Source organism: Felis catus, chromosome A1 (genome assembly GCF_018350175.1).
Source record: "Felis catus isolate Fca126 chromosome A1, F.catus_Fca126_mat1.0, whole genome shotgun sequence".
Lineage (NCBI taxonomy): Eukaryota > Metazoa > Chordata > Mammalia > Carnivora > Felidae > Felis > Felis catus.
The window spans coordinates 143,424,873-143,441,434 of NC_058368.1; the positions used below are offsets into that span (position 1 = coordinate 143,424,873).

Genomic DNA, 16,562 nt, shown 5'->3' on the forward strand with positions numbered 1-16,562 from the left:
TTTTAAATTAAATTTAAAATTACCTTTCTGTGATATTTGACATTGACCACCTTTTTTGTGTATAGTGTTTTATTCCTTTTGATAATACTTTGTTCTTTATTTTTAGTTCTCTAAGGGTAGGGGATAGGTCTTTGACCCTTTGTCATTCTTCAGAAATCTTATTTTTATAACTTAGACTTAAAACATACCTATGCTGATGACTTTGTTTTTACTTGTCCTGTCACTTGAATTCTGTCTACCTTATTAGATGGTTCACAGGTATATAAAACTTTCTTATGCAGATATCTAATTAGGATTCACAATGTGCACTTGCTATTTCATAGGTTAAAAACTGTCAAATATTGGCTCTTTCATATAGTTCAACCTAATATAGAAACCAAAATTCTCATTTTAACAATTTCTTGTTTATATGTGCATTTGACACTCTAGAACCTTTTGATGGAACAAATACGGCCAGAGCTGTGCATGAAAAGCAGAAATTTGACATGATCAAGGATCAATTTTTAAAGGTAAACAGTGTATGAGATTAACTCTAGAAACCTTAGAGGACTCGTATGCTTTGAAAATGAAAAAAAAAAAATCTAATAGGACAGAGTAGCCGTGGTTCCTGTGTTATGAAGCTGTTAATGTAGCACAATAGAGAATTCATGACTTGCTAGATACACTTTTCCTACAGAGAAATCGAACTCTGTGTTCATTTACATGGCTTTCATTTTCATGGAAGTAAGCATCAAAATGAGTGAATAAAACCTAACTGACTCCTTTCTGTCCTTGAAATATCAAGGAACTACTATAGCTTTAGAAGAAAGCTAATGTTTGTTCTATGATTTTTCTTCTGTATACCCCATTGTAACAAGGAATTCGAGCACCATTTTATCTTTGTTTATATTTTGAGAAATTGAAAAAAATCAATGTGTATATTTGTGTACACACACATTATATATAAACCTCAGTGATATATATATAAAATATTGTTTATTCCTTCACTCTTTAGTCCATAATATGAATTTATTCATCGGTGATTTTGCTAGGTGTGGTTTCTTTCCTCAAGGAGTTCGAAGTACTGTGTAAAAACACATTGATGTAAATATATACTATGAGACAGATAGGAGAGAATGCCTCATTAAAGAAAAAAAGATCAGCAAACTGTGAAGGTCATTTTAGAGGAATACTTTTTCATTAGACATACAAGTAGGCTTTATTTTGATGATAATTAAAAATGTAAGTATGTCATATTACAAGCTGTCTTTCACATTAGGTCCTCTTTTTATCAACCAGAATAGAAAATTTAAAATTAATAGAATTCTGCAGGGCAAAACAAATATCCAAGAGGAAATATTTAGGTCTATCAGATTAAACTGAGAATTCAAAAACAGCATTGCTACATTGTGGTTTTTCTTGATGCCTGAACTTTCATTTAGGATTGTTCAGCTATAAAACCAATACTTTTAGTCAGTTGAACAACTGAAGTAAGAATAAACCAGATATGCAGTCACTGAGTAGTGAGCCAAATCTGTAGCCTGTGAATAAGAATTTGTTTTTTTTTCTTTTTGATAAGTTCTGTGTGCTCTTCTTTTTCTGAAGCACATGAAAGTGGTTTATTAGAGATTTACTCTCCGCTTTGTAGTACTATTTTTAATTGGAAAAGCTTATCGATGCAAACTAGTCAACCAAATAATTGAAATAATCTCACACTCTCTCAAACCCCAAAGGTTTTGTCTTAATTACTTTGCTATTTTAGATGAAATAATTTAAGTCTGTGAGTAAATGTTAATATTGTCATTTGTATCTTTTTGTACCACCTATGTGTCTGTCCCTTTCTTTATTAATAAATTGGAACCACACAGGTATAGGGTTTTTAAATAACATTTTTTTTCTGACAGCAGAGAAAAGACATTTACTATATTAAAAACTTGGGAGATAAAAACACACACACACACACACACACACACGCACACACACACACACACACAAAATCACCCCAAATTTTACCTCCTAGAGAGAACCACTGTTAACATTCTAGTAACTCTCTTTTCAGTCTTTTGTTCCACTTATATTTTATGTTTTAAGAATTATTTTTTTCTTTTTCTCCCAGTCATGGCACAGATTGAAAAACAAAAGAGATTTGAACAGTATACTACCTTTAAGAGCTGCTATCCTGAAAAGATAACTGGCTTCTATATCTTAATAAATTCTTCTGAGAAATAAAGAACAATAGTAACACCATAATGCATTTTGTTTACCTCCATCATGGTTTCTTTTTAACTGTTCTTGTTTTCATGTTTTATTTTTAAGAGGACATACTTATATAAAGATTGCATATTTTATTATGACATTTCCTAATAAAACCCTTTGATTTAAAGATGTATTTTTGAAAATGTTTACATTGATTCGTAATATTATGGCATGGATTTTCAAGAGATCAGATAAAATATTTTTGGGGGAATTATCTGAACAAATAAAAGGTTTTTGATATAACTTCAATTAATTATACCACATGCTAATACTGAAGGGATGTGTGGAATTTTGGAAAGGGACTGATTCACACATACTTAACATATAACATACAGTATATAGTTTGTTGCCCGTCTGTTCTGGTAAAGTGAAGATTCAAGCCAGTTATTCGGTTACTTGAAACAAAATGAAATCTGTAATTTCACTGAAATCACTGCAGAGGCATGAAATACTGGACAATTGCCTTAAGTCTTCACTTGACTCTCCGGGATAGACTGAGGCTTTGGGTGTGTCTATATTAGCATTTCATTAGTACCTCACATGCTTTTGATGTACTCTTGAGATTGCTTTAAGTTTTTGTTGAAAACAGTACATTTTGCACTGTAGTAATATGAGCACCCTGTATTGTTTAGAGGTTAGTAAGTTGTTTTAAAGAATTAGTTCGTTGTAGATTTTTGAAAAGATGAAGTCCCCTGTGCTTTATGATAGTTCAGTGCAATGTGCACTTTTACTTTATTTCACGTTTTCCTGCTTTTATTTTCCCTGTAACATGAAGCAACAGAAACTGAAAGATCAAAGTTGAGATTATATCCTATTGACAGTATCAGAGTTTGTCTGTGTACAAGTGTAGGATTGTAATCTAAACTGGAATTTTTAGGCAGTAAGCCACTATAAAATGTTTTAGGTAAGACAAAATTATTATAAATAAAAGCTTAATGTTTGTAAAGATATCTTTTTTAGTATTTTTTTCCATATGAAGAAGTAGTGGTGGCTGCTAAAAAAAACCTACAGTGTTTATTAAGATTGATTATGGTTTATGTAAATATTTGTAAATTGGTCAGTGCCTGTACATTTAAATATGAAGAGTAATCTTGAAAACAATTTTAACTTTTTCAGAAGGACTGTGTACAACTTCTTTGAGACCTGCTGTAGCACAGTTTGTACCTCTAATGTATTTGAGTTTTTTGCAGACCAATTCAAATGCTAAGACTTTTGCTTTTCTTTGATTTGTAAAGGTGCAGATTTTCATTTCTTCTTTAAGTTTAAATTTTTGTATGATGTCAAATGGAATAAAGTTTATATATGGAAATTGTTGATGTGTTGGTTTTTTCTGTGTGAGGCTTTACTTATGAGGTGAGGCTGTAGTTATCATCTAGAACTGAGCTGAATCTAATGTTTATGCTTGATAACTTAGGTTATACAGAAAATCTCAGAACGGAGATCATATTTGGTTAAGCCAACTAAGCACATCAACACCCTATTTCTGTGACATTATTTAGAATAAAGCTTTCCACATAGGTGAATTTTTTAGATTACTGATGTTTTCACACTTTTGAAGCAATTAAGCTTTACAGATCAATTCTTTTTCTTGGAAAGTTTCCTAAAATATACACTGTGCAACTCTTCTTTATTAGAATGCATTGAACATAATATTTTGGTGATGACTGGGCATCATTAAAAACAGTAAAAAATAGTCCTCATGCTCTGTGGTAATACTGTATAGCTCTCAGGGATGGGGAAATGTGTAGGGAGTTCTGCCTTTATAGTATTAGGACATTTCCTAAGAAAGCCCTAGCGTTTACCATGGTATGGACTCTTCCACTGCCACTGTTTTCTCAGCTCTCAGTGCCATACCCCGTCAACCCCATCTTACTGCTGCTACTTTTTAACTCTCTTGCTACAACAAATGCATAAAGAAGTTAATAAACTTGTACCCATTTCTAAGTCAGTAGACTGAAACCTAAAATTAGGTATCTTGTGATAGCCAAATATGTCAAATAAGTGGCTGTTAATATATGAGGAAATTTTTTAGACTTTTAAATTATTTTCAGTTTGACTTACTTGTGTGGTGAATAATACATTCTTTTATTTTCTGTTTGTACTGATCTGGCCATTTCTATATGTTTGCATGTATCATTAAGAAAATAGTGTTAGGAAGTTAAAAATGTGCAGTCTGTACTGCAGCCAAGTTTTGGGTTGGTTTGAACTGGAATCTTTGCAAATAAAACTTGTTGGCTTTGGTTAGTGTTCCCAAGAAATGTTGAGTGAAATGCAAGGAATATACAGTGGCTTTCTATACTTTTGATTAGTGTTTAACAGATTCCCACAACTGTGATTGAATGCTTTTTGTCCTAGGTGAGCAGTCATTTGGGATTACTAGTTGGAAAAGCCTGGCTCATGTTAGGATAATTATTGCTGATGTTAAACCTGGTTTAGTGAACCCTGGAAGACTGGACTCTTGTCTCTTCCCTTCTTACACATACCAGCTGATAATTCTGAACTATCTGCAGTTCTTTGCTCACAGACTTAATGTACACCTATAATCTAGTGTAACTGGTGAATACAACCTAACTTATGTTCATCATATTTAACAACTCTGTGAACAGAATTTGTGGTAATTAAAAATAAATGTCTATTTTAGCCATAAAATCATCCTCATGAAAAGAAGAATATGTATTATAAAGATCTCTCTACCTGTTCTATGTACTGAGCAGGTCTGGTCCTGTTCTCTTCAGGGGATATTCATTAAGCATCTACTATGTGCTAAGTACTTTGCTTCCTTCTGGGCCCATAAGAGATGGGAATGGTGGGGAAAAAAATGAGTAACAAATTTACGAAATGTACAGAGGGAAACAGACACATGATTTGGATATAGGATTGAATTTAACCTGAGCATTTCAGAGAAAGGTAGTGATCTTGAATGGTGAGTCACCAGGTATATAAAGGTGGGAAGAACCTTTCAGGCAGAAGGAACTGTGTAAATAAGGGTACAGTGGTGTGGCTTAATAAATGTTGAGAATCGTGACTTCTAAAGAAGAAACCAGACAGATGTGGGCTGTTGTTATCCAGCATTCATCTTCTCGAGGAGCTTGAGCTTTCGTCCTTGAGCACAGGGACGCCACTGAGTTTTAAGCATGGGCATGACATGATCCAGCCAAAGGTCTAGGGCGTTTGGGTTGAGTTTCAGACAAAACTTAGACGTTGACCAAAGTGGGGAAATTATTTCTCTTCAAAGTTATTAGGGGAGATAATGTCCCGACTGAACAGGCTAGGGGCCATGGGGTAAGAGAATACACAATTCATATGCAAACATAAAAGGAGCCAATACTGAAAGAACAACGGTTCAAAACTGGGCTTATGAAAAGGGCAGACTTAGCTGTTTCCCCCTGGATCACTTACACTGGGCAGGAGACCTTGAACAAGCCAGCTTCCCAAGCTCTTCTGAGCCTCAGGTTTCTGATCTAGAAAACCAGCATTGCAGTTAAACGTACCACCGCAGAATCGTGAGGGGATAATGAAAGCTAGACCCTTCGCAGTGTGCCTGAACTAGCAACGGCTCTGCTCAGGAAGGAGTAGTTATTTGGTTGGGATGAAAGGTTTACCAAGAAGTTCTGTGCCAAACACACGGCCTACCAAACCCACACTGGGGGAAAGAGAGGCGGGGCTGGGTGCCTTTTCTCCTTTCAGCAACCTGGTGCAGCTGAAGCCTGTCCCCCTCGGAGTGATGATCGCTGCTGGCCCAAAGGGCCGCCTGGGATCCGCCTAAACGGGTGGGGAGGGCTGGGGGGCGGGGGGAAGTTGGCAGACGCGGGGGAAGAGGAGAAGCTGAGCCCGGGCCCCAGGAGCTCGATGGCGAAACTTTGACGCCTTCTATTTAAAGTCGCGGGGCCAGCCCGCCCCCCGGGCCGGGAACCCGAGCCGCGCGCCGGGGCAGGGCCGGGCCGGGCCGGGGCCAGAGGCGCAGTCAGAGGGAGAACACCAGGCGCGCGCGGGCGGCTCCGGCTCCAGCTCCGGCTCCGGCCCGGCAGAGGCACGATGGCGAGCAGCGACAGCAACCACGCCGCGGAGAGCCCCTTCGGCTCCGACGGGGACGAGGAGGCGACCCGAAGGCCGGAGAGCGACGAGGAAGAGGAGGACGAGGAGGACGAGACGGCCGCCGAGTCGGAGGAGGAGCCGGACGCCAGGTAGCGTGCGCCCCTCTCCTGAGGCCGCAGCCCGAGCGCGGGCCCGGCCGAGGGCCTGGAGGTGCGGCCGCGAGGGCAGGTGCTTCGCAGGCCGACTCCGCACGCTTCCCTTTTCTTTCTCTGCCCTAGAGTTCGTTTCCTCCGAGCTCAGCACTTTGTCTCAGGGCGTGCTGCCGTGGTAAGGAACTTGAAGGTGAAGGTGCTTGCTGTCAGCTGGAGTGACAGGCCCGCCTGCAGCGGCAAAGTTCACGACCGCTCCCCTTCCCTCCTTCACTCCCCCCTCCCTCCCAGCAACTTGTGACTTGCTGCTCTTGTTTATTCCCGGGGATTTACTTAGGGTCCTGCCTGACCGCAGAATGTGCTGAAACGCTCATGTTTGGCCCAAGGCTTAGGAACAATCGTGAAAGCCCGAGCTAGAAGAGAAGGGGGTACGGAGTGGGGGTGGAGGAGGAGAAGGCTGCTCTGGAACCTTCAGATAACCGGAGGTCTCTTGGAAGCCAGCCCTGGACCAGATCGCTATGAGAGGGCTTTAATTTGGTACAAAGGCTTACAAATTCTTTGGACGAAAGAAGCCTGACTTTCAATAACCCCTCTTCTTAAAATCGTGCTTTCCCCCCACTATGGTTCCAAATATCGTTTCAATGAATGTGATTGCAATTAGGTAATATTGTATAAAAATATGGGTCTCCTTCTACTTCCATCTCCCTCCCTCTCTTCATGTACGTCCTAAAATGAGAACAGTAGAAATCACCAGGGAGAGAGTCGTGTTTTGTTTGCTTGTTTTGGTTTTTTGTTTTGTCAGTCAGTCATGTCCTTTCCGAAATCTATTAATATCAGTAGAAAGGCTCTGTAGGTGACAGATCGATGTGCAACATTTCAGAATGCCCCTCTCAAAGTTAGAAGTTCTGTCCAACCAAAGCCCGCAGAGCTGAAGTTGAAGTAGCCCACAGAGTAGCACTGATTAAGCTGAATGGTCAGTCAGATAAGAAGACTGGAATGTAGGTTACATATTGACCAAGCAATTGCCGAGTGGGAAGCAGGCACAGTCCCTGCCCTCAAGGACTTTATGGAAGAAATTAGGGAGCAATATGGGGAATATGAGTCTATGTGCTAAAGAAATGAGAGGGGCAGGGGGGACAGACCGTGCATACTGTGGAAGCTCAGAGGAGAGTATGTAGATGTGTGACTGCCTTGAGAGGAAGTGGGCATGACCTGGGCCTTAGAGAGTAAGCAAAAGATGCAGAAAGGAGAGGCAGAAGAGAAGGCACCTGCGGGAAATGGAGGAGGGAGTAGGCACCGGTGATTCCCGGGCAATACTGAGAAGGGAAATCTGTCAATCTCAGCCTTTAGAACCTTTTCCCCTAAGTGGCATTGGGGATCCTTATATCTTAGCCCAACCAGAATTTACCACCTAGAGAATTTGAAAACTCCAATGTGAGCAGCTGACAATGATTCCAAACACCACGCTGGGATTCCTTTGCCTTTTTCGGGTAAAGATAGGATTTTGGGGTAAAGATAGGATTTATCTGCAGTAAGTTTCGGCCTGCTCTGACTGCACGTGGTCAGGTGGACACCAAGGCCAGCGTCGGGATTAGTAGAGTGAGGGAAACGAGGAAATGGGCAGGTGGCTGGGCGCTGAGGCTTTGTAAACCATCACACTTGTACATTTTGGATTTGATAGCGTGAGTAACAAGAAATCAGTAATTCTGAGCAAGATTTAGCTAAGATTGGAAACACATTGGAGTTAGGGGAAGGTTACTGACAGCAGATTGGCAGATTGGAAAGTTGGTTTTCGGGAGGGCTCCGATCAGAGAGACAGTAGCAAAGAGGAAGAAAGGTGTGTAGAGATTGAACCATGGTGAGGGCCAAAGGAAAGGAGATGGCAGGGAGGCTAAAGGTAGAGAAGTGTCAGTGGGCAGGACCTCCTGGGGGAACTGAGAGTCTTGGACTTTTTACTATCTTGAAGTATTGTTAGAAATCAAACCATTTTGTTGTGTGTACATTTACAAATATGGCCTAAAGTTCTTTTTCTTCTGAGGCTAGAGGTGAGGACTTGGAATATTCTGTAAAGAATGGGAGGTAAGAATGATGTCTCATTGTTCTTCACTCCTTCCTCTTGCCTCTTTTGCCAAAGATTTACAATTATGAGAGGGTCTACTCGCTCTGTGCCAGGCTTAGTGCTAAGTGTTTACGTATGTTTTCTCATTTTAAACCCTCCCAGCAACGCGATGACTGTCCTTTTATAGATGAGGAAACTGAGGCTTTGTATAATTTCCTGAGGGTATAAGGCAAGTCATTATAAGAACCAGGAGGTGAGCCTGGGTGTTTCCTCCAAGCCACTGCTGGACTTTCACCATCTGCCTTCCTTTGCAGGACAGACCTTTATGTAGGTGAGACTGGAATGGCTAGCTTCTGCCTTGAAAAATTCATAGAGCAAAAGGAAAGTCCTCATCTTTTTGCATAATAGTGGAAATTTTCCCCCTTCGTGAATGGAAAAGTTGTTTGCATTTCTTGGAGGTCAGAACCTTTCTCAGAAGTTAGATTACAAACTGATTTTTTTTTTTTTAATTAAGAGGCGCATAATAGTAAATAAATGGAAATAGCCTAATAGTAACAGAATGACTATTAATCTACTTTATGTGTTATTATTAAGCCATTATTAAAATGCTATTTATTATAGGTTTCTTAAAATATGGGAAGTGTATATATTGAATAGGAAAAAAATGTTCACTGTAAAATTTAGAATGATCTCACTGTAAAATAAAATATGTATTGGGAATAGGCCTAAAAGGTTAGTAAAGTTTCCTAAAAAGTTAATAAAGGTTACCATAATAAACATAATAAAAGGTTAATAAAGAACATTTCAGGAATGGTATATGAGTTTTCTGTATAGCCACCTTTCTGAATCAAGGGAAAAAAATCCCTTTTAATTATAAAAATGCTTTTCTAGTGCAGACAAGCTCACCATTACACATACCAATGCTTATATCGGATCAGAGAACTACCCTCCTGATGTATCATTTAGTGACACGAATATGATATATGGCATGAAAAAGCCTGAGTGTGAATCCTGTTAGCCATTCTGTCATGAGCAGATTCCCTATTTTGTCGTAGCCTCAGTTTTCTCATCTGTAAAATGGTAGTAATAGTTCCTAATGTATAAGGAGTGTATAATGTATAAGGTTGTCATAAACTATGTGAATGTAAGAGTACTTGCCTTTAGTAGGTTCCCAATAAATTTTAGTTTCTTATCTCCCTTCAGATGAATCATCATTGGCCATCAGATGAGTCACTATTGGCCGCAAAGCTATTTCTTCTGCCCACCTTCATCAATGAGGGGAGCATAATGGTCTCAGTTTTCAATGAGTAATGATCCTGTTCCACTTTGACTTTTTCCTGTATTCATTCACTAAACATTCATGGAATGCCTACTGATTGCCATGGACCATGCAAGGTGCTAGAGATACAAAAATTACTAAGAATCCATTACTGTCCCATGGTATTCATATTCTACTTGGAGAAACAGAAAAACAATTATGTCACTAACTTTATAAGTGATTTAAGGGGGAAAAAAGGTCCTCATGAAGTACCTCAAAGTAGGGAGAAAGTCCTGGAATCCATCCTGCCTGGAAGGATTGGAGAAGGCTTCATAAGGGGCTTTGGAGCAGGGTATTCAATGCTAAAAGTGCCTAGAAAGCTAATAATTTGTGGATATCAAAAAATGTTTTTGTGTTGCTAAAACTTCATACCAAAGTTATATGTGAAAAGCATCTCTATAAAACCTACAGGATTTCAGAGCTGGGAGAAGCTTTAGAAATTTCTGTTCCCGGAGAATCCTTTTGCAGATTCAGAAACTGAGTGTCAGGAACATTTGTTCAAAGTCACACAGCTTTTTAGTGGTAGAGTTGGGACTTAATCCAGGTGTCTGAGCTCCAATCTAATGTTCATTAGTTCATTCTTTCAACAAATGTTGATTGATTGATTGATTGATTGATTGATTATGATGTGCCGGACACTTTCTAGGCACAAAGGATAGAGCAGCGGACAAAATGAACAAAGTTTCTGTCTTCCTGAGAGTGACTTTCCAGTCTGGGGAGACAAATAAACAAATACGAAAAATGTCAGGTGGCAACAAGTGGTATGAGAACACGTGTAGCAGGATAAGGGTTTCGCTGCTTTGGAGAAGGTGGTGAGGAAGGCTTTCCCGATAAGGTGACATTTGAGCGGAGACTGAAGGAATGAGGGTTCTAGGCAAAGGGAAGAGCTGGTGTCAGGGCTCTGAGGCAGGAATATGTGTGGCTGATTTGAGGACACAAGGAGGTTGGGTTGCTGGAGCAGAGTAAGTCATGAGAGTGGAGAGGTGGAAAGGGAGTCTGAGAGGTAGTTGGGTTGCAGATCAGGTAGCATTTTGCAGGCCATAGTAAGGACTTCACATTTTATTCTGAGTGAAAAAGGAAGCTGGGTTCAGTCTACCAAATCACTCAAGGTTTAAAACAAACAAACAAGAAAAACATGGTGGTTGCGGTATTCCATTAAATAGTAAGGGCCCATACATTCATATACTCATTGATATTTATTGGACACCGACTATATGCCAAACACTGTGCTAAATGTTTCAAATTCACGGTGTCCTGTATGGTGGGAAATATGTAAATGTGCATTCATTATTTCTGCATTTTTTCTGACTGCAGAGCAGTGAAGCAGGACTCTTTTAGTCTTTCTGACAGATCACTTAGAAATTTTTCAGTATTTTTGCTTTGGATCATTTTCTGTTGTTCAGTTTTAATTTCTCTGTTTAAGCACAAAGGATTTTTGCCACAGCAGTACCCAAAACCTAAAAATCCTCTTGAATTGCAGTTTTGCCAGTGTCTGTATAAAAATAGGTCTGTGTAAGCTGATAGAATTAAAATTATTAGTGACATTTACATTTAAGTAATCATTGTAAGAAACAAAACTTTTGGAAGGTGAAGGGAGTTTGTAAGTGGTTTTTGTTATCAGTACGGAGCACTCTGTTTCCATGTATCTATTTATATGATGGCTCCCACTGCTGTGCTTACCCAGGTGTTTTGACAAGTGTGTCATTTGAGCCAGCCCTCTTTTGAGGTCAGTGGAAAGAGCTGCGAGGGGAGGGGTGACTGCTCAGGATGCCAGAGACGGAGGGAGGAGAGAGGATAAAACAGGCGCTTGGAGCCAGAAACTGAAGAGCTATTTAAGTGTTGGCTGCATGAGCATTACATGCCCTTGGTTAGACTTTGACTCAATATAAGGAATACAGCAAGAGTTGTTGTTGTTGTTGTTTTTAAACAGCAAACCTACTAATGTGTATGACATATTGACTGTAGAATTTTACAAAAACAAAAGAAATGTATCCATTTCCTGGATATTCTGAATCTGGGCTTAGTGAAAACCTTGACTCAGTGCAGACAATATAGCCAAATTCCCCTTCCAACCAAGAAAACTTAGAGAATCAGGTATAAGAGACGGGATGTGGTCTGTACCTGAAATAGTAATCTTTGGCTTAGTCCAGCATTCTCCAGTAGACATATAATGTGAGCCACATATGTAATTTAAAATTTTCTAATAGCCACCTTAAAGTCAAAAGAAACAGGTGAAATTAATTTTACTTTATTTTATTCAACCTAATATACAAGTTATTATCATTTCAACATGCCATCAATATAACATTATTACTGGTATATTTTACATGTTTTTATGATAAGCCTTTAGATTTGATGTGTATTTTACTTTCACAATGCGTCTCAATTGTTCCCCCCCCAGCTACATTTCAAGTATTCAGTAACCACATGTGGTTAGTAGCTGCTGTGTTAGTGCAGGCCTGATAATACCTGGACATCCATTAGCTTCCCTGGAATCCACAGAACTGCCACTAAAGTTGCATATGTGTATACAACCTTAGACACTAGGAACATAAAGGTGATTGCATGGCACAGTTCTTTCTCTCAAGGAGCTCACAGTCTGGCACGGGGAAGCAGTTAGCTCCAACATAATGTCATAATGTCATAAGCACTACACTAAGGATATTAACAAAGGAATAGAGAAAAGACATATATTCTTCTTAAAATGAGACTTAAAAGGTTTTGCAGAGGTAACGCCACAGCTGGGCAAAAAGATATTTCAAGTACAATATGCGGTTAGATACTGCCTTAGACCCTAGTTCCAGCTCTCGTGCTGCTAATTGCTCCTCTGCCTAAGCTTTCTTTTTCTCACCCACCCAGAAGCACTCAGCATTTCCAAGACTGAGGATATTTGTTGAATGAATGAGTGAGTGGCATGAATAACTGAATGAATGAATAAGCAAGTGAATGTCAAGTCATCAGACTCCCATGAGAAGCAAATTTAGTTGGGATGTTGAACCTGTTAGGTTAGGTAGAATTGTGGTACCATTCATTTACCAGGAACTGACAATATCCAGTGACTCTGGAAACACAGTAGCTTGGAGGGGACAGTGATAAGTACGAGGGATTGTTCAATTAGGATGTCTGCAGTCATCATTCCCACCTTCTGTGACTTGTTGGAAAGCCTCCCCTAGGCTGACCCTCCAGCCAGATCATAGATGGGAGGATAAGAATAGGCTTTGCTTTTTGCCCAGAGAAAAGTCCTCTATTAAGGCAACTGGAGTGTATTCAGTTCCAAAATTCCACATCCTAATCTGATAAAGTCCAAGATATGTGGGAAGATTAAATGATGCTACTGTTGTCTTCCAAATTGAACAGCTCAGAGCCTTCTCATTGAGCCATTACTATGTTTTCTTAGTTTGCATATGCTTCTCTTTAAAAATAAATTCACATGCTAAACACATTTACATTCACCACAAATTTCCTCTTAACGGCTGAATTCACTAGGGCACTTAAAATTGTTGATTTGTAAATAAGATTAATTTCCTCCTGTTATGACTTTGTTAAATTAACATTTGTTAAGTGGCGCCATAGGTGGTGCCAGATGGTGAGCCATAGTTTGACAAAAGACCACAAAAGAAATTGCAGTAGGCATCTTTATTACTGACAAGCCCTGGAGGAAGTTCATAGCCACAGGGGAGGTGAAGGCAGAGTGAAGCAGAGAGAAAGCCAAGACCCAGGACACATGCCTTTATTAGGATGAGTGGAGGGCTCTGGGTTTCCTGGGCTATGACTAGATCAGTCAATTTGAACTAAAATTAGTGGGGTTTTGGTAAGTTCCACTGCGGTCTTATCTAGGGGAGGCACTGAAGGTGGGGGAGACTGTTGATCACAAGAACTGTCGGGGAAGTCATATCAGGAACTTCCAATGGCACGTGACTCTTCAGACTGTTACCTAGGATATGTGCTTGCATGAGGGAGGCTGGTCAGCTTAAGGCTCCCGCAGGGTAGCCACTTGACCAAACAAAATGGATGCCGAGGCCCCAATACCATGGAGTAGCTTAGCTAAGCTCATGACACCTTCACTTTCAGGAATGTCCGTACTATAAGAAAAGAGGCTCATTCATTCAACAGAAAATTATTGAGGACCTACTTAGAATGAGTGAACAAAACAACTCCTTATCTTTAGAGTTTAGTCTCTGGAGAGGGCAGCCAGTAAACAAGCAACCTCACCTGTAATTAGTTGAATCGAATGCTTTAGTGAAATGAATTGGGCCTGGGGAGCTGCGGCTGCTAGCTGGGGTTCTGCCCATCAAGTCTCAGAGTCTTTGTGTCAGTCCCTGGATCCACCTTGCTAGCACTTCTCTTTCTGTCTACAGAAAAAGATTTCAGTGTCCTGTGGCCCAAGGCTGGCAGGAAAGCCTGGCTGCTGATGGCACTTAACCTTGATGGGGCCTTAGCTTCATTTCCCTGACTTCTGTTTCTGATGAGTGAACAGAGACCCAGAGAAGGGAAGCGAAACCAGTATTGACTCAAGGAACAGTTGGTCTATCCCTTGCACTGTCACGTGTTATTTTGAGTTATTTTCTCAATAACTCTGTGATATAGGCATTGTTTTCATCTCCGTTTATGAAAGAGAAAATGGAGGCTTAGCAATACTGAGTAATTTATCTAATGTCAGACAGCTCGTAAGTGTGCTAGGGTTCTAACCCTAGCCTAATGGTTCTCATGAGTTCAGTGCTCACCTCAAGATGTATGTCTGTATACACAGTGGACACATATCTGGTCTTTATTAGCTAATTTCTTTTTTATTTGAGTATAAATTAGTTTTTTAAAAATAACTATTTTAATTTACTTCTACCTTTAAAAGCAAAGCATAAAAGACCCAGAAAATCTGCATAATAGCTAATCCTGACCAGCCCCTTAGCATATTAAGTTTCCTAGTGATAGGGGAAGTAGATCTTATGTTTAAAAATAGACATTAGGCAATCTAGTGTGATTGAATTTTCATAAGGTCAAACATAGCAACACCAAAATAACTTCTCTACATGCTCTATGGGATCATGTGATAAATGTTTAATAGATAATTACTGTAATACCTTTGTTTAAAAGAATTTGTATTGGAGGAGCACCTGGGTGGCTCCGTCAGTTAAGTGTCCGACTTGGGCTCAGGGCATGATCTCGCGGTTTGTGAGTTCGAGTCCCGCATCGGGCTATGTGCTGACAGCTCAGAGCCTGGAGCCTGCTTCAGATTCTGTGTCTCCCTCTCTCTCTGCCCCTCCCCTGCTCACGCTCTCTCTCTGTCTTTCAATAATAAATAAACGTTAAAAAAAATAATTAAAAAAATCATTTAATAAAAAAAAAAATCATCTTGTTCCTGGGTGCCAAGACAAGGGCATGGAACATGAGAGGTGACAAGTGGTCTTTGAATTTGGCAAAAATGCAGGTCAACAGAGATAGATTAAGGACAGAAATGCTACCACCTGTGAGAAGGTTAAAAGTTGAAACCTTTCAGCATCTGTTTTAGGTTGGATTCCCTTTTGAACAAGTCCCTTCAAATACAGGACCTTACAACACTTTGCTGGGAAGAAGAGGGCACCAGAAAGGGGAAGGTGGGTTCTTAGGAGTAAGAGGGCACCAAAGGCCCACCGAAGTGACAATTATGCTTCCTCGGTCCTGCTCAGAGGAGTGAGTTAAGGAGATTACCCAGGACACTGCAGAAAACCACTTTCTCCAAGACCTCGGCCTCAGATCACTCATTAGTCAGGGAGGGAGGGATATTCTTCTGACTCCCTGACTCCAAGAATCCAGGATACAAAAAGAGGGGTGGGAAGGCAACATACACAAAGTTGGCAGTGCTGATATATGAACCAAAATCACCTGATAATAAAATGTATAGTTAAATTGGCTGATAGGATTCCTACTCCATTTACATACTTTGGAAGAAAATCCCCAGATACTGACCTAGTTGGCAGGAGATGCAGGGTAACACAGCCTCTGTGGCTGCAGGACCAAGGCAGAGAGGTGTTTGCCTGCACCAAAAACTGGGGCCTTATGATCTGAATAACTTAGGAGAATCAATGGCCTACTTAATCTTAGAAGAAAATGGCAAGAAGTGGCAACCATTTCTTAGAGCTTTCTTTCCATTTCTCTCTGCTCCAGTTCTTACCTGCTGCTCAAACTGCCAGAGTTTCCACCTGTCAATCCCACAAGTTCCCTTGGACTGAGTTTGCATAGTTTAAGAGTTAAGAATCACAAATTCAGAAACCCAGGCTTTAGTAACAACATTCCCTCTGAACAGCCTTCCATTTGCCAGGAAATTCTCATGTAAGTGATTTTCTCCAGGTAAGGGGAACTGCCTTGGGTTCCAGAGTCAGGGTCAGTTAGCTTTGGAGTTGCATAGCAAGCTGTGACCAATTGAAGCAGAAAGTGACCCTATTCGCTGGATATTGGTAGTTGAGAAAATCAGAAAAGAGAGTTTAGATGGCCAGGAACAACCCTTAAAACCATGCTTCAAAACTGGTCTGAACTATGCAACTCAATTATAAAAAAACAAATAGCTTAATTTTAAAATGGGCAAAGGATCTGAATAGACACTTCTCCAAAGAAGATATTCAAATGTCCAATGAGCCCATGAAAAAAGTGTTCAATATCATTAGCCATCAGGGAAGTGCAAATGAAAACCACAAGATACCACTTCATACCTACTAAAGTAACTCTAACCAAAAAGACAATAACAAGTGTTGGTGAAGATATGGGAAAATCAGAATCCTCATACACTGCTGGT

The 16,562-nt window shown here is 40.0% G+C and overlaps 2 protein-coding genes across 6 annotated transcripts in view; both read left to right on the plus strand.

Moving 5' to 3' along the window:
* TENT2 (terminal nucleotidyltransferase 2) overlaps positions 1 to 3,544 on the plus strand; it is a 71,160-nt gene extending 67,616 nt beyond the window's left edge. For all 4 annotated transcript variants that reach the window (XM_006927811.5, XM_045062583.1, XM_006927814.5 and 1 more), the window contains 2 exons: positions 430 to 509; positions 2,096 to 3,544. In XM_006927811.5, the coding sequence (XP_006927873.1) occupies positions 430 to 509; positions 2,096 to 2,170 (155 nt within the window). In that variant the 3' untranslated portion in view covers positions 2,171 to 3,544. The remainder of the gene's footprint in view (positions 1 to 429; positions 510 to 2,095) is intronic.
* A 2,502-nt stretch (positions 3,545 to 6,046) lies between these two features.
* CMYA5 (cardiomyopathy associated 5) overlaps positions 6,047 to 16,562 on the plus strand; it is an 89,473-nt gene continuing 78,957 nt past the window's right edge. Inside the window, exon 1 of one of the 2 annotated variants that reach the window (XR_006601230.1) lies at positions 6,047 to 6,419. Coding sequence is in view for 1 of the 2 variants with exons in the window: in XM_011284243.4 (XP_011282545.2) it covers positions 6,271 to 6,419 (149 nt within the window). In the remaining variant the exon portion in view is untranslated. The remainder of the gene's footprint in view (positions 6,420 to 16,562) is intronic. The other variant, XM_011284243.4, reaches the window with a different exon arrangement.